Here is a 23,578-nt window from a genome sequence, read left to right as displayed (position 1 = left end):
AGCCGGGCTGTCCCACGTACTGCCTGAGCCCAGGCTCGCACGCGCGCTGCTGGGCAACAGAACCCTCAGCCCCCGCTCCGGGAGAAGCGCGTAAGCCTGCCAGTCACCGCCCGGGAAGTGAGGGCAAAAGGCGACAGCGGCCCTGGAATTCTGTACAGTCAGAGCTGCGGACACCTAAGATAACGAAATTTCCGCGCTAGGTGGGGCGGGGCTCCGCGAGAACCTCATCCTGAAGGGATAACTTCGGAAGCAGAGGCAGGCGATAGAGAAGGGGCGTCCGACGGCGACGGAGGACGTGGTGAGTGTTTCTCCTCTGTTCTCGAGTACCTTGGTGACTGCTGGGGCCAGGGATCGGAGGTCTGCATTGGCCCAGAAGGGCGATCTGAACAGCTGAACTGGGACGGGTTCGGGCCTCTGGACCGGGAGGTCGAAGTGAGTTCCAGAGAGGAGGCGGCTCTTTGCTCGTTCGGCCGAAGGGATGAGAGATTTGGGGGGTTCCCTTGCTTCTAGACTTTTTTCCCCCTTTATTTTCCATGCTTTTTTTTCTCCGCCTGGAACTTTGTCTAAATATTGCTTGTTCTCGTAAGCCCGGTTCAGATGCAGTCGTCTCTCTGGGCCTTTCCTACAACCCGGGCTGTAACGTCTTCCCTCCCTCCCTCCGAACGCCTTTCCGCTCGCCGCCTCTTCCGAGCGCTACCACCTCTCTTTTACGGCCCCGCACCTCTTTCTCCTTGATCTGGTTACTTCTTAGCTGTTACCTCCCCTGGGAGGCCTCCTGTGACTCTCCGGCTGGGTCAGGCCCTCGAATCTCCCTGGGTCTTAATAGAGTGGTCATTCCCGTGTCTTTGTCCTCCCAGCCCTTGCGCGTTGGGACAGGGACCAGATTCCATCCGTCTCTAGCTTCATAGCAGGGGAGACAAGTGCAAAGACCACTGATTTGGGAGTCAGGAGCCCCCGATTAGAGTCGGACTCTTCCACTTCCCAGCTGTGTGCGACCCAGAGTTTACCTCTTGTAGTTTGATCTTCATCTGTAAGGTTGTTACGGAGAATTCATGAAAGGCAGGGGCGGGGCTTCATAAACTTGTCAGGCACCCTACAGGGGGGAGGAACTCAATGAACTTGGGAGAGAGAAGTCCGCTGTGCTTAAAGATGAGATCATTAACCTGAGTTCTTTGCCACCTAGGAAATGCCATGCGGTTTGAAAAATGACTTGCTATGTAGATTTGCACGGGTCTGTTGTTGGGCTTTACATGACTTTCCTTTATGTAGTGTGTTTGTTGGGTTTAAGAGACTTTGGCCATCCGGCTAATACACTGTCCTCGTCTTATAGACAAGATTGAGGACCAGAGAGGGAAGGTGACCTCTCCAAAGTCACAGCTGGCCAAGAACCTAAGCCTGTAACTGAAGAGACCAGAGATCTTTCTTTCTGCTACATACACTCTTGGGAAACAGACCCTAAGGTACTTTGGTTTCACACTGTCTTTATCCTTTTTAAACACTCATCTTCTTTGCTCTCCCAACCATAGTCTTCCTCACACTGTGTTGGAATTCCCTTTTCACTTTGTATTTCCTTGCTAGAATATCACCTTCTCAGGGACAGTGTGTGTCTTATTCTTTGTTCTATGTTCTCGTACAGGGACAGGCTCATAGTTGATGTCAGTTAATGATAACAGCAAAAATCTAGTAAGCACACATTAAATGCCAGGCATGTTACATATAATTAATCTTCACAATGGCCCCATAAGTAGATTCTATTATCCCCCCTTTACAGATGAGGAAACAGATTTAGGGACATGAGTGTGCACCAGAGTTGTGGCTTGTGAAGTCTTTTGGGGATCTGAGGCTCAGAAACCAATTCGTTTAATTTTTTTCCCCACAGATCCTTGCAGATTATCTTCTGGGGAAAAAATGCCTAAAGTCAAAAGAAGCCGGAAAGCTCCCCCAGATGGCTGGGAGTTGATCGAGCCAACATTGGATGAATTAGATCAAAAGATGAGAGAAGGTGAGTCGGGGAGTTCCTGTCTGAGTGGGCTGTGTCCAAGGGTCACAGGCTTACATACTTCAAGGGGCCAGGCATAAATGCAAGGATAAATGGGAAGAGACAGGCTGTACCACTGTGGCCTCCTGACACTGACATGTTTTGTTTGCTTATTAACTGATAGGAATACTATAAATGCCAGAAAGTAAGATAATACAAATGAAAAGGTCCTCAAAAATGTTTTTGAATATAAGAGCTTTAGGGAGTATAGATCAAGTAGTCTACCTATAATTATTTGCTGTGTTGGTTAGAGGTATATTTAAAATCATACAAAACATATTTACTTGGGAAAGCCTGTTCTTTTTCACTTCCAAATTTTCTGAAACATTTTTATTCATATTTTTCTTGTGAGTCTCTGTTTTCATCATCACTTTGTTTTCACATCATCTACCAGTTTTCCAGAATGCACCGTCTTCACTTCCCTCTAAATGTTGTGTGATCCTGCACTTCGTGAGTCAGTGTAGTGTGCAGTTTTGGGAAATTTTATCTGAAGCCACAAGCATCTGTCGGCCCTATCACAGTATAACCACTTACTGAATTGCTTTTTAAAGCGATCTTTTTTTTTTTTTAAGGTTTTTGGTAATTAATCTAACCTTTGTTATTATGAAGTCATACCTCTAGCAATAAGTAGTAAGTGGGTGTTAAGTTACTTTGCTTCCTTTGAAGCTGACTGTAGCAGGTAACTTCTATTAAATACCCAGAACTTGCAGTAATCAGGTCATTTTGGGCTGAGAGATTTCTTCCCCAAACAGATCTTTATTCAACATAAAGGAACTTAGAGATTGCTGTAATAGAAGAGATTTTTGTGAGTCTTTGCAAATAAACCTACTTCCTCTTTTTAAGGGGTGACTTTTTGGAGGGAGAGCATTTAGATGTGATATTCTTTACCGTCAAAAGAAGTATTCTTTCTCTTGTTTTTATTTAAACATATAGTTCTTCTCTGCTTTCCCATTTTTGATACACAGGTTTTAAGACCTAGTTTCATGTTGCTCTCGCTTCCACTATAAAGAAAACAGAGTGGATGGCAGGTGGTACCAGAGCTGGCTTTAGTGTTGGGAACAGTAGGGAGCTCTGGGGGTGGGGAGAAGCTGCTACTCACCCAGGGCCATTTACCATGTGGGATGCAGCCTCAGCTTTGCCAGATTTGCTGAGTGTTTTTCTTTTTCCAAGATAAGCAGAAATTCAGCTTTTCTGTGTGAACTCTTCTAATTTAAAATTCAGACTTAAAAGTGTCTGTGGGAGGAGCCAAACAAAGCCGGCCTTCAGGCTGGTGGAGGCTGCCAGCCTCCAGTTTGTAGCCTTCCGCGCAAGTTTTGCCTGTGGGATCTGCGGCCACACTCCTAGGCCATGGAGGAGCCTTGGGCCCACAAAGGCCCAAAGCCAGTGGCCTTGCCAGGCCTGTCCTTCTGATCTGAGGGCCATTTACAGGACAACTCACACTTATTGAAGCAGTTGGTCCTCTTATCTTAGGAAGGAAAATTCCTGTATTCTCCTAGTTTGTCCCTGTTATTTCCTAGCTCAGCACAACTGCCCAGCTCTTTGTATGTCTCTTAGCTTGCTACTCAAGTTTTTGTATAGCCACTGTTGCCCTGTAAGTCCCCGAACAAAAAGAGCCTGCTTATAGGGACTAAGGGGCAGAGATGGGGGAAGTTATGTGTGGCAGGGGTTTTATGGGTGACGGAGAAATAACGGCACTATCTCCGTGGGCTGTAACGAGGACTTGTAAATAACTTTGCTTTTACAAGTACTTTAAACTAATTGAAATTTGAAGTTAATAGGCAGTTTGGGGCATTAGCAAAGAGGCAGAAACCTAAGTCTCGTCTGTGCCACAGTGTCCCCTACCTCTGGCCTCTTTTCATACCCTCCTAGCGGCAGGACTCCACATCGCCCACTGAAAGCTGCCTTCTACTGTGTGTGCGAACCTGTACAAAATGATATCCAAGAATGTTCACGTGACCTTGTGAAAATGGGTCCAAAAAGAAATTTTTAAAATGTGGGTGATGCTACGATTAAAATGTTGAGAGATGACTCAGAAGCACAGGAAGGTTCCAGCTCCAGGATGGCAGCCTGAGGAGCTCCATGGCCCCCACCCCCCCTTCCCTCAGTCATCCCATCTAGTCACGTGGCTTTCCGAAACACTCTCGACTCTGGTGAACAAATGTCTTCTCCAGCCTTGACTCAACACTAGAAGTTTCATTTTAAAATACTCCAGTTCCCCCAACTCCTAAAAGTAGGGAGAACCAGATGAAATACAAATACCTGAATGTTAATTGTTGAAGCTGGGTGGAAGGTACTTGGGAGTTCAACATACTGTTTTCTTTTGTGTATGTTTTTTTTTTTTTTTTTTAATTAAGTTATTTATTTTTGGCTGTGTTGGGTCTTCGTTTCTGTGCGAGGGCTTTCTCTAGTTGCGGCAAGCGGGGGCCACTCTTCATCGCAGTGCGCGGGCCTCTCACTATCGCGGCCTCTCTTGTTGCGGAGCACAGGCTCCAGACGCGCAGGCTCAGTAATTGTGGCTCACGGGCCCAGCTGCTCCGCGGCATGTGGGATCTTCCCAGACCAGGGCTCGAACCCGCGTCCCCTGCATTGGCAGGCAGATTCTCAACCACTGCGCCACCAGGGAAGCCCTCTTTTGTGTATGTTTGAAGTTATCCTTATTGAAACCTTAGAGAATTCACGCATCTAAAATCCGCCTCCTTTTAGCCCCTCCACCCCACCACCTGGTCCAGGCCACCCTCACCTGTCACCTGGGTGCCTGCAGCAGCCTCGTGCTTCCGCTCGCCCTGCAGTCTTCTCCACGGGGCCGCCAGGGTGAGGGCTTGAGGTTGTACGTCAGATCACATCACCCTCTGCTCAGGGCCCTGCGGTGGTTCATCCCCCGATCAGAGCAAAGCCAAGTCCTTCTGTGGCCTTCCACGTCAGGCACACTCTCCCCGCACCCCTTGAACTCCGTCCCCTCCCCCCCTCCCCCCTCCCCCAGCCACACTGCTGCCCCTTGACCCGCAGCTACAGTCCCACCTCAAGGCCTTTCATTGCTGTTGGCTCTGCCTTGTAAACATGTTTGCCCCTCTTTTCCCTTTTTCTTTTAAATTGAGATATAATTGACATACAGTGTATTGTTTTAGGTGTACAACATGATTTTATATATGACTATATTGTGAAATTATTACCACAAGTTTCGTGAACACCCATCACCTCACATAGTTGTTTTCTTATAAGAACTTTTAAGATCTACTTTCATAGCAAGTTTCAAATGTACAATACAGTATCATTAACTTTATAGTCACCATGCTATAGATTCCCCAGGTCTTATTTATAACTGGAAGTTTGTACCCTTGACCACCTTCACCCATTTTGCCCACCCCCCCCAGCCCACCTTGCACGTCTTGTTTCTTAAGGTCTCTGAGTGGATGTCTCCTTTGATGACTAGTATAAAGTGGCAGTCCCCCTCTTTCCCTGCTCGCCATCCCCTTCCTTGTTCCCTTCTTTTCTGTGGCCGTTACCACTTAACCACCAGGGGCGGATCTGCTTCCCTCTCAGATCATGGCTCTGTGGTTTCTGTGTCTTGCCCACTGCCGTATCTTGGGCACCTGGAGCATGGCCTCGCCCATAGCAGACACGCAGTGTTGCTAAGTCCTCAACACCTTTTACTTGGATCACAGAATCCTGTTTATTGAGCTGAATTACAAATTCTAGGTAATAGAACAGCCTCGGTGTTGGAGAAATGGAGGTATAGGTTTCTTAACCCTTCTCACCTTTCTCCTCTGCCCTAAAAACCAAGAAGAGGTGACAAAGATCAGCTTGTAATGCTAAGAGAAAGACTTGCCTTTTGGCAGGTGCAAGCTGCTACCTGATCCTACATGTCTTGATAGAGCCATTATTTCCTGCAGGCTCGCCATGCTAAGAACTTTCAGACTTGTCTTTTTTTTTTTTTTTCTTTTTTCCCTAAACGATTTTGGTTGGGAAATGAAATTAGAGGTGCCTTAAAAGATTATTAGTATGCCCATCTGTAGGTCCAGAATTATCTTGAGAAATTATTATGCTGGAGAAATAGGTCTGGAAGGATAGAGACCCGGGTATTAACAGAGGTTGTCTTTGATTTTTTAAAACCTTTGCTTTCTAATTTATCTAATTTAAAAGGCATTTTTAATTTAAAGCAATTAATGTTTAAGTCATGTGGCTTACCTTTTGCTTTGTCTTTAAAAAAAAAAAAACAGTCCTAATGAGCCTTAAATCATATGCTGTAAAATTCAGCCTTTTAAAGTATTCAGTTAAGCACCGTTTAGTGTGTTCACAGAGTTAGGCAACCATCACCATGGTCAGTTTTACAGTATTTATCACCCCGCAGAGAAACCCCATCCCCTTTAGCAGGGGTCTCCCTGATCTAGGCAACCACTAATCTACTTTCTGTCTGTATAGACAGAGTCATACAATAGGCGCTCTGTGAGGACTGGTTTCTTTCACTGAGCATAACGTGTTCAACAGTCATCCATGTTGTGGCATGTGTGAGTACTTCATTACTTTTTATAACTGAAAAATATTCCATCATGTGGATAGATTACATTTTAACCATTCATCAGTTGATAGATGCTGGGGTGATTTCTACTTTTTGGCTACCATGAACATTCATGTACAGGTTTTTGTGTGCAAGTGCATTTTCAGTTCTCTTGGGTATATACCTAGGAGTGGAACTCCTGGGTCATATGGTTACTCTGTTTAACTTCCTGAGGAATTGCCAGACTTTTCCATAGCAGCTGCATCATGTTACATTCCTACCAGCAGTGTATGAGGATTCTGATTTCTCCACATCCTCGCCAACATTTATTACTGTCTTGTCATTTTGATTATAGCCATCCTAGTGGGTACAAAGTATTTATTCTTTATCCCTACTTATTAAAAAAAAACACTATATCCTATGCAGACTACCCTATCCCCCAAAAAACAAACACATGTGTTTTCTCTCCAGCTGAAACAGAACCTCACGAGGGAAAGAGGAAAGTGGAATCTCTGTGGCCCATCTTTAGGATCCATCACCAGAAAACCCGCTATATTTTTGACCTCTTCTACAAGCGGAAAGCCATAAGCAGAGGTAATTGGCCAAATTCTCTCTTGACCTTCCCAACTTGAGTAGCTTTCAGATTTATTTAATTCATGAAACCTCAGCAAGTGTCATCATGTTTCTTACCACCAAAAAAAGGAAAGGAGCCAGGCCAACATTGGCTACTTTTTTTTTTTTTAATTTTTGGCTGCATTGGGTGTTCGTTGCTGTGCACGGGCTTTCTCTAGTTGTGGCGAGTGGGGGCTACTCTTTGTTGCTGTGCGCAGGCTTCTCATTGCGGTGGCTTCTCTTGTTACAGAGAATGGGCTCTAGGTGCGTGGCCTTCAGTAGTTGTGACTCGCGGGCTCTAGAGCACAGGCTCAGTAGTTGTGGCGCATGGGCTTAGTTGCCCCGCGGCATGTGGGATCTTCCCAGACCAGGGCTCGAACCCGTGTCCCCTGCATTGGCAGGCGGATTCTTAACCACTGCACCACCAGGGAAGCCCCAGGCTAAATACTCTTTTTAAGGGTGGGTAGTGATGGGCCAGGGGTGGGGGGAGCTTTGTTATACTATGGTCTGATGCCCTTTCCCCATCTTTTTGACAGAACTGTATGAATACTGTATTAAAGAAGGCTATGCAGATAAAAACCTGATCGCAAAATGGAAAAAGCAGGGATATGAGAACCTATGCTGCCTGCGGTGCATTCAGACACGGGACACCAATTTTGGGACAAACTGCATTTGCCGGGTCCCCAAAAGCAAGCTGGAAGTGGTAATGTCTCCACCCCCGTCATGTCTGACTGGGTGTGATGTTACTGTCAGGATTCTGCCCTAGTTGACCACAAGGGGTTTTATGTTGTTGTTTTGTGGTTGGCCATCCCGCCAGGAGAGAGACCCTCTGGTCAGGAATCCATGCCAGGGAGTTTGGCAGTAATGATCTTGCATCTGGGGGCCAGTCCCACCTCCTCCTTTGGGCAAGTTATTGGGCTCCTTTCCTCACTTAACCAAATGGGGGTGATGATACCCACCCCCAGGGTGGCCGGGAGGGTGGGCCAGTCGGCAGGAGCTTGTCCCTTTCCCTCCAGTGCTTGCCCTTCAGCCGCCCTTTTTTCCAGGCCTCCTTTTCCTCCCAGTGACACTTCAATGTTAGCATCACCGCGTCTCCTGCCAGCACTTCCTGGGCGGCTGGGGAACACGGCTGGGGGTGCAGTAGCTCAGCTCCACGCACAGACGCCTCTGAAGTGGAGCCGCAGGAGGCAGGGAAGGGTTGCTGGGCTGTTGGCCGTTAGTGGCCTTTGAGCGCGGCCCCTCGGCTGACCGCCGTGGGCCCCGCTGGGAGGTCAGGCCAGATGTCTTCTTTCACACAGTCCCTCGTCACAAGGTCCCTTCACGCTGCAGCACTAGTTACAGCTTGTAGGGCTTCGGCTCTGGGCCAAGGGCTTTAGCTCAGCAGGCAGCTCTGTCCCCCTGAACCATCTGGAAGCTCAAGGACGGGCATGGGAGCAGTGGAGAGCGAGCATGGGCTGCCTCCTGAGGGGCGGCTCTGGTGCTGGCCTCCGGCGGGGGCAGGAGGGGTAGCAGAGCAGCAGAAGCCCTGCTCCTGCGAGAGCCCCGGGGTTCCGTGGTGATGTCTCGCCGGGGCTGCCGCCCCAGACCTGTGGCCGGAACAGAGCCTGCTTCAGATTTAGCTGGGTTTCACCATCAGATCTTGTTTCCTTAGACCAGAGTCTTGCTCCTCCAAAAAAGAAGAAAAAGGAAAATAAACACCATTGCGCTGGGGCCTTTTGTCTGCTGGGCGGCCCCCCCACCCCCGGCCAGACACTAGGCCACACCTGGCCTGGGGGACAAGACTGTTCCGCTGCCACACAGATTCAAGTACACACTGTTCTTCTTCCCGAGCCACAGTGGAAAGTTCCCCAGCCCAGAGGAGGCCCTGAGGCCCCTGGCGCTGAGCCCCCTGAGCGGTAGCAGACCCACCCCCAGCTCACTGTAGGTGTGCCCTGCTTGCTTTGCAGAATAACAAGAATCACTCACACAGATTTTTTTTTTTTCCTTTTTTGGGAGCAAGTGTGTACACTGAATTTGCATAAATTAAATCCACATAGAGATGGTAACTGCAGTGTCAACAGCAGCTGTTTCCATCTTCACGAGGGAACCGAAATGTCCCCATCCAGCACTGTCGTGGAGGGTTTCTGAGGAGTGTCCTGTGGGGAGTGGATGTCCCGTGGCCACCCTTCCCGCAGGAGGATTCCTGCGTGTGGGCGTGTGGCCTGTGGCAGGGGCGCGGGGTCTCAGCTGTCCTCTGTTTGCAGGGTCGGATCATCGAGTGCACGCACTGCGGCTGCCGGGGCTGCTCTGGCTGAGGCCGTCGGGCCCGACCCCCCTCCGCCCTGGACTCTGGACTGCGCAGGTTTCTGCCTGTCACGCCACCCTTTCCTGGGAGCAGCTCTTCCTCAGAGCAGTTCCCCAGGCCCAAGTAGGAGCATGGTCTCTACATGTGAAGGCTTTGGTGTTCATCAGCTGTGATTTGTAGAAATAAAACTCTTAAACCTTTTGGGTCCTGCCTGCCTTCTTTCAGAGCCAGCAGTCTGTGGAACCCAGTGGGACAGCGCCAAGCCCTGGAGACCAGTCGCCCTTAAGGCGTGATCCTAACTCCACCTCACAGGTGCTGTGTGACCTTGAGCACTTACTTTCCTCATCAGTGATGGGGGTGGCAACCTCTCGGGCGAGGATGGCCTGAGATGACATACCAAGGTGGCCCAAGCTGCTCTTGGACTTGCCATGAACTTGTTGGGCACCTCAGACCAATGCCTGCAAAAAGCTGCAGCTCTTACTGTGGACCAGACCTTTCCCTCAAGCTTGCAGCTACACCGGCACGTTCACGTGTCTTGAATATGAAAGGGACTCTTGGGGCTCCCACAGAGCCATGTGAAGGCCATGCACTTTGTTCCAGCTCTGCTGGAGGTCCCCCAGGGTCTCCCCATCACCTGCCCCCAGGGCCTCTGTCCACATCGGCCACAGTGACGGTGTCCTGGTCTCCCTTTGGTTTGGTCCGGAACTTCTGCCACGGGTGGGGGGTTTCCTCTGCTGGCATCATTTTCAGCCACTGCTTATAATAAGCTCGGAAGCCATCAATCTTCTCCAGGTAGGTGTTTCTCCCTTTGTACTGTAATTGGAAAAGCGTGGGGTTCCAAGGCTCAAGAGGGGCCACGATTAGACTCACTGCATGCTACCTACCGCTGACCCCAAACCATGGCAGCTGGCTCAGGGCTCAGGGAAGCTGTTCTTGCTTCCAGTTGGTCAAAGGGAGAGGGCAGAAAAGCTGCTCAACACCGAGCAGTGTACGGTAAGAAACAAAGTTGTACCATGGGGCAGACCCAGATTCTCTCTCATCTGCTACAACCCTTCCTGAGTCTGTGCTGCTGTGCTCCTATACCCAGGCGTGGCGCCCCAGCCCCGCACAGCTGGAATCGCTGGGCGCCACCAGCTGTGCCTCCACAGGCACAGGCATTGCCTCCCTCTGACTGTCATCTCAGCACTGCTGCAGAGGTCTCAGGAGAGGAGGGAAGAAGGAAAGGAAACGAGACGTGCCAGGCAGACACCAGGAGAAAGCTGATAGAGGAACACAGAGAAGACCAGAGAAAAAACAGACAAAACGTAGGAGGTAGAGACCGTTACTACATGATGATAAAAGGGTTGGTTCAAAAGGTTTAACAATTCTAAACTTGTACCTAACAGAGCCTGAAAGTACGTGAAGCAAAAACCTGATGATCACAAATAGAAGTAAGTCCACCATAAGGGAGTATGAACGTATGGCTGAATACAATAAGCTTTAGGCTTCTGGTAGTTTGGTGACTATTGACTGAACCTGAGGAGACCCCTAGTGGGCCCTGCACAGTGAAGAGACAACCCCCCAACCGGAAGACTCTTGCAACATGGAACCAACAAAAGACTAGTGTCCAGAATATTTAAAGAACTCTGAGGCATCAGTAAGATAGGACTAACAATCAGCTGTTCAAAGATGCCCAGCTATGCCCTCCGGCATACTCTCCACCGCTGTCTCACTAGCTCTTACTAAGCCTTCAAGCATCCCCCCTGCACAGCCGTCCCTGACCCCACGTCCCCTGGCTTGGTGTGTCCTGGCCGACTTGTCACCCTCCAGGTCAGGCCACAGCTGCTCTGGAGGTGCTCAGCACAGGGTCTGACTCAGCGGACCTAAAAAACCAAAGCCCCGGAGCCTGATATCCGCGGAACAGCAAGGAGAGAAGTGGCCGTTACAAATCAGATTCTGTCGCTGCCCTCCTGCCGTCCCCATTCACTCGACAAACAACAATCTACGCTGGGCGCCGGACGACAGGCAGGCACCAGGGACCCAGGTGAGCAAGGCAGACAGTCTCCACCTCTAGGGGCTTTTACAATCTCCTCAAGGCAAGAGTCACACACGTGTGCGTGTAATTACCGACTGTGAAACGTGGTGAAAAGGAATAGTGCTTGTATGGGGGCCGCCAGCAGGGCACCTCTGAGAAAGAGCCATCTGAGCCGACACCTACCAGATGAGAAGGAACCACAGCCTTGTGAAAAGCTGGGCAGCCTATTCAAGGTGGAGGGAATACAAAAACCCCGAGGCAGGGAAGAGGCCGTGGGACTGACAGTGCACCGAGGGAGGAGTGGCCTAAGATGAAATGAGCCACGTGAACAGGGGCTCGCAGGCCGTGGTCTGAGGAGTTTGGGATTTTCCCCAAGGGAAGCCACCGACGGTTTAAAGCAAAAGGATGCCAATCCCAGCAGGTCAGAACTGGGTGGGGTGGGGGGTGGCGCTGGTTAGGGAGACGACGGGCACGTTAGAGCTTGGCGCACTTACCCGGTCGAAGGTGGGTGGGTACTGGGCTGCGAACTCCAGCTGGCGGATGACCGCTTCATTCACCGGGACCCTGTTCCGCCTCATGTCCTTCAGGATGTCGATGAGATAGGCGTAGTCCAGCTTCTTGACGGCCGCGTTGATGAGGGTGCTGTAGATGTGGGCGTTGGGGGTCATCTGGGATTTCTGCAACATCACAGACACGCCATCAGCGAGATGATGGCGGTGGCTGGGAGAGAGCGGCCACCGGTGGCACGTCGGGCTTGGGGAGCTACCCTGCCAGTCAGGCCTGCTCTCCAGCCAGCCACCAGGGACGAGAAGGGCAGGACCTCGTAGCAACAACGGGCTGTACGCCCCCCTCCACGTCCCCCACTCGGCGGGTCCATCCCAGGTGGCTGAGGACCCCGCCCTCTCAGCCCTGAAGAACCTGGACAGCAAGTAGAGGGTTGTTCTCAGAAAGCAGCAGACTTGGGCGGTAAACCACCTCAGGGCAGGAGACCGCCTCCTGTGGGTTCACTGCACCCCCATCCCCCGAGAATTCTGGTACCCTCCCTGCTCCCATCATGGCCTCCATCCCTCTAGAGGGTTGGGGCCAAGACCTGCCCCCACCCCTCAATCTCACCCCACTGCCACCACCATGGCGATCGTAACACCCCTGGCCCTCAACGCCCATTCCTAGAGCGCCTCACCAGGGTTTCCTTTCTCCCAAATTGGGCCACTGACCATTCCACACTCGCAGCTAGAGCGACCCCACTCTCCCTGCCCCGCCCCCATCAGCTTACCCTGAGGGCAGAGGCCTGGGGGGTTCGGGAGGGCCCCCTCGCGCCCCACACCCCCTGCCCCAGCTTTCTTCTTCAGCACCACGGGGCCTGCCTGGGCCCGGGCCTGCTCACCCTCATGTCTGCAAGCAGCTGCAGGCCATCCCCTGGCCTGCGGCACCCGATGGCCAGGTTGCAGAATGTCTGCAGGTTGGGGACGATTCCCCTCTTTGCCAGGACTGGCAGCAGTGCCTGTGGGGACAGATGTGGCATCACCGTAAGCTATAGCCCAGCAACCCTGGCAAGAGCCTTCTCTGGTGAAGCCCGCACGCGCGGCTGAATGCTGGAGGCGCCAGGGCCCGGCTCTGCTCCGAGGCCCTGGGAACCTGGGCTCCCTCTGCCGACCACACCGGGCACCGGCCTTGGCCCAGCATTCAAGGGCCGGGTGTCCCGTCAGCACCTCAGGGCCCAGCTCCCCAGGATTCAGCTGCTCTGCGAGTCCTCCCTGCCTTCCAGCCCGCCTGTAAAAAGTCATCCCTTCTTCGAATGCCCGTCACGTTCCTGCCCCCTCTGCTCCTCTCCCGGCCATCCATCCCTGCACTCGGGCCTTCGACGTCCATCGAGCACCGGGGGCCTCAGGGGATGGCGGTCCTGCGGTCCAGGGCAGGAGACAAAGCCGACAACAGCATGGGAAGTGCGGGCCGAGGGAGCCCCCGGGCAGGAGGTGAGGAAAAGGATGCCTACTCAACCTGGCTGGGTCAGGGCGGGGCCCAGGGAGGGGCTCTAGAGAAAGCTGTGCTCTGCTCTGAGGGCCTGAAGGCAGAGGCTGCCTCTGTCAGCTCTCAGGAGAGCCCAGGTCAGAGCTTCTGGCAAAAGGGGCATCACACAGAAATACGTTGTACGAATGGACAAAAATCCCGTGAGGGCCCCAACGTCGCCATCTGCGAGACGAGGAAAGCCACAGGACAGCGGGGCCTCCTGCTATGGCCAGTAAAGAAACGAGTGGATGTGAAGCTCTCAGAACAGAATCCAGCACAGAGTGAGTGTGAGGATGTCCCCGAGGCGGGGGCGGGGCTGAAGGGTGGCCCCCCCTGGGAGGGCGGGGAGGATGGCTGGTTCACCACCTGATTCCCAGGTTTTCACCAGGGGCTCCGGACAGTCTGCGCCCCTCTCGCGGGAACGGCTGACACACCTGGCAGGGGAGGGTCCGAGGGGGAAGGAGAGGAGGGGCCCAGCCGGGAGCCCTGTGCCTCCCCCCGCGCCCCTCACCTTCGCCCCCTCCAGGTCGCCCAGCTTGCTCTTCCTCCTCATCAGCGTGTTGAAGAAGGTCAGGTCGGCCTCCACTTGGTGCGCGTCCAAGACGGTCAGCAGCGAGGACTCTGCGGCGCTGCCGGGCTCCACCACCTCCGCCAGCAGCGTGAGGGTTTTGATGTCGGGCCGAAGCCCATGCTCCGCCATCTTTCCCAGGAAGCCCTCCAGGCCCCCCATCAAGGCCAGCCTGTCAGCTGGAGTGGTCACGGTCCCAAAGGAGACCACAGCCGAGGGGACCGCCCCCGGGGTCAGGAGGTTGGCCTCCAGCCCCCAGGGAGGCGGCTCCGGGGCCGCAGAGGGGAGGGCCACAGCGCGGTCAGCCTCCGCCTTGGTTTCCACCCCAGGCTGGGCCTTGCCGGGGGCTCCAGCCTCCTGAGGCTCCAGAGGCCCCTCAAGTGCCTGAGAAGGTTCTAGAAACAGCTGCCTCTCCAGGGCCTCCACGTGCAGCCAGGCTGACAGGCGATCGTCCGCCCCGACCCCGTCTCTCCTCCTTGCCTGCCGCCCGCCTGCCGGGGGCTGGAGCAGGACCATCTCCTCCCTGGGCCGCAGGAGCACCGCCGAGGCCACCGCCGGGTCCCCCAGGCCGCAGTCCCGAGCTGCCCCCAACAGCAGGTTGTAGCCGTGCCGGCTCGGCCGGAGCCCCAGGCTCAGCATCTGCCTCCACACCTGCCGAGGAGAGACAGGCCTCACCCCCGGCTCCCGCTCCGAAGAGCCCTCAGCAGAGCGGGCAGCGCGAGGCAGCAACCAGTCGGCAAACGTGGGGGCGGGGGCGACACGGGAAAGACGCCAGGCTCTGGGCCACTAAGAACCCCAGAGCCTGGGGGCCTCCACGGGGCGCCGCTCCTCCCCCCCTCTGGTTCACCCCCAAACCGTGTCGCACTTCCATCTATGTGGCTCTCCCAGGCCCTTCTCCCTACTCCCCTGCGGAGGGACAGCCAGAGAGGCTAGGTGCTGGAGGAGTCCAGGCTGACTTAAGGGTTCGACTCAGCTGCCCTTCCTGAGTGCCTGCCGTGTGCCCTGCCCCACTCGGCATCCTCAGCTTCCTCGAGAGCACGGAGTGGGCACGGGCGGAGGGGGGCCTCCGCCGGGAAGAGCGCCCCACAAGCTGTGGGCCCGGGCAGGCCCGTCTCCCCTCGAGCTGAGGTCGTTTTCACCCCTCAGCGAGGAGTCTAGCACACTTGTGTGTTCTCAAGGGGGCAGTCTGACCACCTGCAGTCACTCTGACACCAAGATGCCACGAGATGCCCCACGAGGCTCGGTGGGAGGCCACGGGCAGCAGCCAGGAGCTCACGTCAAGTGTGCCTACGAGTCAGGGCCGGCCAGGCCCAGGTGGGTGCCACACGCAAGAGGGCCGCGGCCCACCAGACAGGGTCCTGAGGAGGGCAAGGGTCTGGGAAGCCACCTCCATGGGGAACGCTGACAGAACTGAGGTTTATCATGGACACAGACACTATCCCGTGGCAGGAGGGATTCTTGGTTCAAATCGCAGCTCTGCTTCTTAGCGGCTGTGAGACGTTGGGCAAGTCACTCAACCTCCGGAGCCTCGGCCTCCTCGTCTCTAAAACGGGGCTACGGTGCCCAGCTTGGGCAGCTTAACAAGTGCATGACACAAACCGGCTGCTAGCGTGACAGACTACTTCTCACTAGAACAGATCGAGGCCAAAGAGAGGGAGGAACCAGATCCTGTCTATAAAGCAACCAGGGGATGGCCGGTAGCCACTGTTTCCAGGGGGTCTGCAGAGAGGAGGCACGTGGTCCAGGGCTGTCCCAGATCACTGGGGCTCAAACTCTGTGCAGACCAACCCCCTGGGGATCTTGCTGAAATGCCGATCTGGCTGCACGAGGCCTGTGTGGGGCTGAGACCCCGCATTTCTGACAAGCCCCAGGTGAGCCTGAGGCTGCTGGTCTGTGGGCCGCACCTGAAGTTAGAGCTTTTGGTGAGCTCCAGGTCCTTCCCACCCCTGAGGAGCTGGGGAGGCAGCTGTGGTACCAGTGCTAATCCCGCCTCCACACTTGATAAGGGGGGCGCTGAGATGGGATTAGAGCAGCGTGTCTCAACTTTAACGTCCGTGAGGCTCTCTCAGGACTGAATGCTGACTCCTGGGTCCCACACGCAGAGACGCTGAGTGGGGGATGGGTCGGACATCCTTCAGGGACCGTAGCTCAGCAGGTCTGGGCCGGCTGCACAGAGAGCCACCGAGCGGAGTGGGAGGGCGTGGGCTGGCCGTGCCCCGACTGGAACAGCAGCCGTGCCCCGACTGGAACAGCAGCCGCGCCTCCTCAGCGTGCCCGCCCTCCCTGCCATCTGCTCTGGGAAGGCCAAAGGATCACAAGTATAAAAACACCCAGCACAGGGCAGGAGCAAGTGCTCAAGTAGCGCACACAGGATCATCACTTGCACCCAACACAGGCACACGGAGGGGGACCGAGCAGGGCAACAGGAGAGACGGGACGCAGAGCCAGGTGGGACAGACCTGCAGGGCATATCGGAAACCCGTTTTCTTGTCCTGGATGCAGCCCATGAGCAGGTAACTGAAGGTCTCCTCTGTGGCCGCATGTCCTTTCTGGATGATTTCCTGGGGGAGGGAACAAAGAGGGCCGGATGAGAATCTGCAGAAGAGCCAAGGCCCAGGCCCGATGGGGCTGGCTAAGGGCAGACACCCCAGGTCAGGCTCAGGGCTGCGTCTCTCGAAGAGGTGGGGCCTGACTCCGGCTCCGGGCCAGCTCAGTACCAGCTGCTGAGCAGAGCTAACTGCTGCCTGCACCCCCTCCTCCTCTCCTTCCCAGGCCTCTCTTCCTGGCTCTGCCCCGGTCACTTCTCTGCAGCCTCTCCGCAAAGGCCACCCCAGCAGCCACTTTTAACCCCTGTACATGAGGCTTTGGAATTGCACAGAGCTGGCTTCAAGTCCCAGCTTCACCACTGGCCAGCTGTGCGAATGTGGGCAAGGCATCATGCTCCCTGGTCTCAGTTTCCTCATCTGTGAAGTGGGGGCACACGACTTGCCTTACAGGACCTTTGGAACGACCCCTCAGTGAGCACTGGCTCATCTTCAGCGCCACGAAGCCCACCCTCTGGTACGGCACCGCGGAGTCCCGTCCGGCGGGACTGCACACGACCCACCACCTTCACAGGGCTGGGGGCCTGTCTGCCTGCCAGACCCAGGCCTCTGACAACAGGGTCTCACGGGCTTCACCTGTGAACCCCAGAGCCCAGTACGGGGCTTGTCTCATCGGCCCCTGAACCTTCCTGCATGAGGAACACAGACAACACAGCCCCACACCCTGCCACGTGGGACTGACCCCGAATGGGGAGCAGGAAGGAAGGGATGTCCCACCTTAAACACATCCAGGCACATCCTGAGGTCTGCGCACATGGCGGCCATCTTCAGCAGGGAGTGGTACGTTTTCAAGTTGAGCTGGAAGTTTCTGGCCTGAAGCTGCTGCCGTAACTTCAGGGCACTCTGCAGAGCGGAGTCCTTCCAGGGGGACTCAGCGCAGACGTTGAACAGGGCTGTGTAGGTGGCATCTGAGGGCTCCAGGTCTCGCTTCTTCATCTGTGGAGACGGGGAGACGCTCGGAGGTGGCTCTGGGATCAGCCCGACGCACAGGCGACGGCCACCCTGAGAGGAAGCTAGAGAGGGCTGTGCTTCCGCACTGCACAGGCCTGGGAGCTGGGCCTGTGACAACGCAGAGCCGAGTGACACGCAGAGCTGGGCTCTCTGAACCCGACTCAGCCCGAGGGGCTCTGGGAACTGACCCCGCACCGCAGATGCTCCAAACAAGAAACCGTCCTCCCCATGGTGCTCGGCAGTCCACCCTGGGCCTGGGGTGCTTTTGCAGCAGGGTCTCCCCAACGCTCCTGCTCTGTGGCCGACCAGGCCACCCTAACTGTTAAGATCCATGGGGTGGATCTGGTCTGGGAAAGGGTGGACGGGGGCGGTAATCAAACCCCAGCTCCAATGTTTACTACCTGAGGGGTCGTAAGTTGCTCGTCATTGGAAAAATGGGGGTGATACGGTCACCTGGAAAGGCTGTTACAGGGAGAGCATCACAGGAGAGAGGCCCCGGGAGCAGCCGCAGCCGGGAGCTCGTCCCTGCAGCACGTCTCAGGAGTCCCCCACCCCACCCCCGCTGAGTCACAAACCCCGGGCTGACACTGGGGTTATCAAGCCCTCCTGGTGACGGAGTTTGAGAAACTCCTGGTAAAGCCAAGCACTCGCTATTTCCCAGGGAAGGGCAACCTGACGGTGGGTAGGTGACCAGCTTTTGCAGAGTGTACAGAACCCTGTTCTCAGGCCATTTTGCGCTCAACTCCCAAGTCCAGCACTCTCGAGAGAGAGGTAACCTTAGACATGGCACTTCATCCCTCCAGGCCTCAGTTTCCTCATCTGAAAAAGGAAGACGGTGATCCCAACTTCAAGGATAGGCAGATGCTCCGTGTGTGTTCACGTGTTCCACAGCGTGTACTAAGGACCTACTAGGGGCCAGGCCCAAATGACGAGACTAGGGCTCCCAAGAATTCTTGCTGGAATAAAGTTTGTTCCCAGCTCTTGGCTACAGGAGAAGATGGGACTACTTCTGCTAGAGTCTATGGTCCTCTCAGGCACAGCTCTTTCCCGACTCATGAAGGAAGCAGCTTTCTGGCTCTGAGAATGACAAATACAACACACCCCAGAGGTGGGCGAATGTAAAGTAAAACCATCTTCCAAGAGAAATAAAAGCCTTTTTTCAAAGGATCAGCTTTGGAAGAAAGGTGCATGTGTGCACCCGTGTGTAGCGTGAGGATGGGAGTGAGACAGAAGGAACACAAACTAAACTAACTGGGAGTAGCAGTGGAAAAGGAAGGGGACCGGTGGGCCCTGCCACGGCCCGGACAGGCACCGGAGGACGTTCCACGTCATCACGTAGTTATCTGAGATCACCTCCATTTTATGAACGATGAAGCTGAGGCTGGAGGGGGTGATGCACTAGCAGGTGACACATCCAGGATCTGCACCCAGCTCTTTTGGGGCCCAAAGCCCATGTTCTACGGAGCCTGGCCCCTGCTGCCCCCAGGCCCATGCTCACGTCATTGTAGAGCTGGAAGGCCTTCCTCAGGTAGCCGGCCCGCCCGCAGCCCCCGATCAGCACGGTGTAGTTGCACTCAAGGGGCTGGAGTCGCTCCTCCTTCAGCATCTGTCTCTCAAACAGGTCCAGGGCCTCGGCCAGCTGGGGAAGAGAGGTGGGGGGAGGACACAACGGGGGGGACTCAGGGTGGCCTCAGAGACCCTCAGCAGAGGGAGGGAGACTGAGGCTGGGGGACCCTAGCTGAGACCAAGCTCAGGCCTGCCCAGGAGACAAACACCCACCCTGGGCCTCTGCCACCAGGCTCTTGGTGCCCGTGGTCTGCAGCCATGGGCCTTTGCGGTGGCCAGGAAGGAAGCCCACCAGTTTCCCACCACCTGAGAGCTCTTGGTCCCACTGCCATGGGGGAACTCCCTGAGAGGCAGGGGCGATGCCCAGGTGAACAAAGATCTGAGGGAGGTGAGGGAAGGAGCCACGTGGCTCTCTGTGGGAACAGCCAGTGCAAAGGCCCTGAGGCCGGAGTGTGCTTGGGAGCTGTGGGAGCAGAGAGGAGGCTGCAGCAGAGTAAGTGAAGGAGGGGAGATGCGGGCGGAGAGGTAAGGGGAGTGGAGGGCGGGTGGCAGTTCTTGCAGGCTTCATAAGCTATTGTGAGGACTCCGGCTTCTCTTTATTTCTCAACTTTTCATTATGGGAAATCTCAAATATACACAAAAGTAAAGAGAATAGTGTAACTACAATGCCTATTAACATTTGGCCAATCTTGTTTCATCTATACCCTGCACTCCTCCTGCAAACTGAATTTTTGAAAGCAAATTTCAGACATCCTGTCACTTCATTCACCAAAGCTTCGACATATACCTCCAAGAGATTTTTAAATATAAATGGAATGTCGTTATCAATACCTAAGGAAATGAACATCTGCAGTGTCACTGAACACACTGGGAGAGCTGGAGAGAGAAGTCAGGCCACCTGCTCTCTGCTTTAATGGGATGGCTCCATGCTGCGAGCCCACATCCTGGAAAGAGGTGGAGAGAGCCTCGGGGAGCCCAGAGACAAGTGTCGTAATAGCTGAGGGGGGCGAGGAGAAGGCTAGGCCTGGGCATTCAGGGGCATTAAAGCTAGAGCTGGTGAGAGAAAGAGAAGACTCAGAGATGACCTGAAGGCATGTGGCCTGGGCGGATGGAATAATGGGGTTACCATTGAGTGAGATGAAGAAAGCGTAGGGAAATCAAAGTTGGGAACAAAAATTGCAGGCCACCGAGGGTAAGTATAAGGGAGATGGTGAGGAGGCAGCTGAATACACAGATGGGGAGTTCACGGGATGGCCGAGCTGGCAAGAGGAAGATGGGACCAGCATGAAGGAGGGGGCACTGAAAGCCAGGAGGCTGGCGGGTCGCCTGGTGCAGCACCGAGGGGGGAGTGAAGACAGAGAGGAGAGAGGAGCCCTCAGCATCCCACCCTTTAGAGATGACTGGAAGGTTGGGCGGCCCATCACAAAATATCGCGGCACGGCGGAAGCAGGAGCCAGGAGCAGCAGAATCCAAAGGTTCCCTACCTTTCCTTCCTTGATCAGGCGTTTGCACTGAAAGAAGTACCAGTAAGGGGTGTTTCTCGGGCCCTGCCATGCTTCTGGCTGCAGCTCCCCTTCCTCATCTTCTTCAACACTCTGTTCCTTGAGCCGCAGGTTATACAACTGGGCCGTCGATTTGTGGAACATTCTCCGGGAGGAGTATTTGTCGGAAAGAGTCCCAAAGCTCTCCTCCTCCCCTTCCTCCTGGGTGGCCGTGGGGCTGGGCTGGCCTGGGTCAGAGCTCAGGCTGCCTGTGTTCTTCTGGCTCCGCGGGCCGAGGGGCAGCCGAGAGAGGGAGCTGCTGAAGGGGGCTGGCACTAGCCGAATCAGCCCTGCGGCCCTCGGCCACGTGGGCCCCTCCCGGCCTCCGGCCCACCTGGCTCTGAGGGGGTCAAGGTGCTGCAGGACGGCCCATCCCATGGGGCGGGGGCCAGAGAAGAGCCGCGAGAGTCTCACGAGGTCCATCTCTGGCGTTCCCCTCCAGGGCCTGGCAGAGGTCAGCAAAATAGTGAAAGTCAACGCGAGTTCATAGTCACAAAAGGCAGAAAGAAGACCAAGAAGGTGGGTACAAGCACGAGCCCTGAGGTTAGAAAGTAGGCCTAGGGTTAGGGTTAGGTTCAGATTTCAGCTCCACCAAACAACCATCCTTGAGTCCCTGGGCACTCACTGTTCTGGCCTCACTGTCCTCGGCTATAAACCGGAGTTAACTATAACATCGCCCACACAGCACCGTAGCAATGATTCAATCTCAGATCTCAGCGTTCAGGTGCGGCATGGTGAGCACTCGATAGACCTAAACTATTGATCTGTATCACTGAGCCACGACCTAAGTGACTGGGCACTCAAGTCAGAGCTGACTCTGAGCCCTGGCCAGAGCTGAGTGACTGGGCCCATTACTTGACCTTCTTGGACCTCAATTCCTTCAGCTGCAAGACCCACTCACCTTACCACAAGGCCATAAGGATTAAATGAGATGTTTTTAGCATAATGCCTGGGGTTTACTAGGTGTTCAAAAAATTATAGCATTATCATTTATTAGGGAAAAAACACTGGCATTCTGGGCCTCTGCACAGGGAAGTTAACTTAAACGTTTCTCTTCTGCAAAATTCATGGACAAATGGGCTTCAGCTGTGCTGTCCAATGTGACTATTCACACTTGAAATGTGGCTAGACTAAATGCAGATGGGCTTTAAAGATAAATTATACACCAGATTTCAAAGACTTATAGTACAAAAAAAGAAGGTAAACTACACATTTTTTTACATGTTGAAATGATAATACTTTCAATATACTGGGCTAAAGAAAATTTGAGACTGATTCCACAATCTTTAAACTTTAATGCGGCTACTTAAAAATTTTAAATTACATACGTGCTCACATTATACTTCTATTGAACAGTTAGGCTAGAGATCCTGGTCTACATATTTGAAACTCTTTAATAAAAAAATATCAGAATACCCCCTATGAACAAAGCCATGCACTCACTTTGATGGGAGGATCTGAATAGTTTTAGTTATTTAAGAAACAATTTGGGGAAGTTTTTATCTACTCTGAGAGCTTTCGGCCCAATTTAAGGAATCTGTCAGTTGACAAAAAGTTTTTCCCCCAAACAGATGAATACTTAAACTCATTCAAAGAAGAGAGAAGAAAGCTCCCTGAATTAAAAAAAAAGAAAAAAAAATCAGAATAACGAGCATGAACACATTTTAAGGCCTGGTTATATTAGAAGGTGGAAAGACCTCAGAGGGGACAGCAGGTTGGACAAATTAATAACTGTGGTGCAGGGAGGGGACTGACTTGCTGGGGGCCCTGCAGCAGTGTGGTGGGCGAGATCCACTAGCTCTGGAACTGGCTGGCTTTGAACACAAGTCCATGAATGGTATCAAACAGCTTCTCTTGACCAGCACCCTAGTGACACCAGTGCAGAGGGCCTTTACCATTCTGTACCTGGTGAAGCTCCAAGAGAAACGTAATGCGAGCCTGTATGTAATTTTAAATTTTCAAGTGACCACATTAAATAAACGGTTTACACACGTTAATCAAAATACAGAGAATTTTAATTACTGATATTGATACAGGTACCAAAATGTCTTTAAAACAAACTTATGCTCTATTAGTATAGATGCTTCTTTTTCCAGCATTAAATAACAAGTCCTATCGTCATGTCCAAGCAGCGACAACTGGAGAAGAGTTTGTCGGAGTTGCAGATACTCTGTCTCCAACCATCATTTACACTCATCCCCATTTGCAATCGCGACTTCGTTTTGGGCAGAGCGAACGCCACTCGGTCAGCCACGGAAGACCTTGCTAAATTTCACACTAAGACAATAAAGGTGTAATTCCTTCCTCCCCAAGTCCGTCAACCCGCCCGGGTTACTAACCCCTGAATTAGAGACACGGGGCCGCCGTCCTCCCTTGGGGAACCAGCCCCTCCCCGGACGCTCCCCGGGACCCTCAGGCCGACCCGCCCCCTCTCCACACCGGCCTTTAGAGCTTCGGTCTCCTCAGCGGACGCCGCCGGCTCCGACTCTGGCTGCGACCCTCGCTGCCCCTCTGGCCAGTCTTCGTCCGGAGGCCGGGCTCCTGTGAGGGTCAAAGAGGAACTCACTCCAAGGGTCCGACCCAGTGAACGCGGCTCCACCTCGGCCGCCGAGCCCACGGCACCCCCGCCCCGCCTCGCGTCACCCGCAGTCCTGACCCCGCGTCACCCCCGGTCCCGTCGCCGCCGCGCCGCGCACCCGTCTCCGCGTCCCAGACGACCTATCCCAAGTGTGCCTTGGCCGACCTTGCGCAGGCGCAGTCCGCGTCGCCAACTCCCGGCGCGCATGGTTTCGGGTGGGCGTTCGGCGAGCTGCTAGCCGGGCCTAGCGGAGCGGCCCGTACTCTGCGCTTGATTGGCTGAGTCTGGGCAGGCGAAAGGGCCGGCGCGGGCTCCGGGCGC

The 23,578-nt window shown here is 54.1% G+C and overlaps 2 protein-coding genes across 11 annotated transcripts; one reads left to right on the top strand and one right to left on the bottom strand.

Moving 5' to 3' along the window:
* The first annotated feature begins 106 nt into the window (after positions 1-106).
* On the top strand, positions 107-9,630 carry BUD31 (BUD31 homolog). 3 transcript variants are annotated; one of them, XM_036825294.1, is made up of 6 exons: positions 107-298; positions 1,331-1,460; positions 1,880-2,002; positions 7,005-7,127; positions 7,682-7,848; positions 9,389-9,630. In XM_036825294.1, exons 3-6 carry the CDS (start codon positions 1,909-1,911, stop codon positions 9,437-9,439), a joined length of 435 nt encoding a protein of 144 aa, XP_036681189.1. In that variant the 5' UTR covers positions 107-298; positions 1,331-1,460; positions 1,880-1,908; the 3' UTR covers positions 9,440-9,630. The 3 variants fall into 3 exon arrangements, with proteins under 3 accessions (XP_036681189.1, XP_036681190.1, XP_036681191.1); XM_036825295.1 differs by lacking the exon at positions 1,331-1,460; XM_036825296.1 differs by lacking the exons at positions 107-298; positions 1,331-1,460 and adding an exon at positions 326-432.
* On the bottom strand, positions 7,855-23,422 carry PTCD1 (pentatricopeptide repeat domain 1). 8 transcript variants are annotated; one of them, XM_036825275.1, is made up of 11 exons: positions 23,336-23,422; positions 23,119-23,220; positions 20,623-21,124; positions 19,071-19,211; positions 17,339-17,557; positions 16,478-16,579; positions 13,962-14,669; positions 12,828-12,944; positions 11,938-12,120; positions 10,068-10,242; positions 7,855-8,811 (listed from the first exon to the last, which is right to left on the bottom strand). In XM_036825275.1, exons 3-11 carry the CDS (start codon positions 21,100-21,102, stop codon positions 8,561-8,563), a joined length of 2,376 nt encoding a protein of 791 aa, XP_036681170.1. In that variant the 5' UTR covers positions 21,103-21,124; positions 23,119-23,220; positions 23,336-23,422; the 3' UTR covers positions 7,855-8,560. The 8 variants fall into 8 exon arrangements, with proteins under 8 accessions (XP_036681170.1, XP_036681167.1, XP_036681169.1 ...); XM_036825272.1 differs by having other exon boundaries at positions 23,123-23,220; XM_036825274.1 differs by having other exon boundaries at positions 23,123-23,220; positions 23,376-23,395.
* Between the last annotated feature and the right edge of the window lie 156 nt (positions 23,423-23,578).

This window comes from Balaenoptera musculus, chromosome 15 (genome assembly GCF_009873245.2).
Source record: "Balaenoptera musculus isolate JJ_BM4_2016_0621 chromosome 15, mBalMus1.pri.v3, whole genome shotgun sequence".
Lineage (NCBI taxonomy): Eukaryota > Metazoa > Chordata > Mammalia > Artiodactyla > Balaenopteridae > Balaenoptera > Balaenoptera musculus.
Note: the sequence above shows the minus strand (reverse complement) of the source record. Positions and strands in the feature narration are given on the sequence as shown.

Coding starts and splice junctions, on each gene's coding strand:
- BUD31 (XM_036825295.1), top strand. CDS start 1,909: ATGCCTAAAGTCAAAAGAAGCCGGAAAGCTCCCCCAGATGGCTGGGAG. Junction 2,003..7,004: donor AGATCAAAAGATGAGAGAAG/GTGAGTCGGGGA, acceptor TTTTCTCTCCAG/CTGAAACAGAACCTCACGAG. Junction 7,849..9,388: donor CCAAAAGCAAGCTGGAAGTG/GTAATGTCTCCA, acceptor CTCTGTTTGCAG/GGTCGGATCATCGAGTGCAC.
- PTCD1 (XM_036825275.1), bottom strand. CDS start 21,102: ATGGACCTCGTGAGACTCTCGCGGCTCTTCTCTGGCCCCCGCCCCATG. Junction 16,580..17,338: donor TGTGCCTGGATGTGTTTAAG/GTGGGACATCCC, acceptor TCCCTCCCCCAG/GAAATCATCCAGAAAGGACA. Junction 12,121..12,827: donor AGCTGCTTGCAGACATGAGG/GTGAGCAGGCCC, acceptor GTGATGTTGCAG/AAATCCCAGATGACCCCCAA.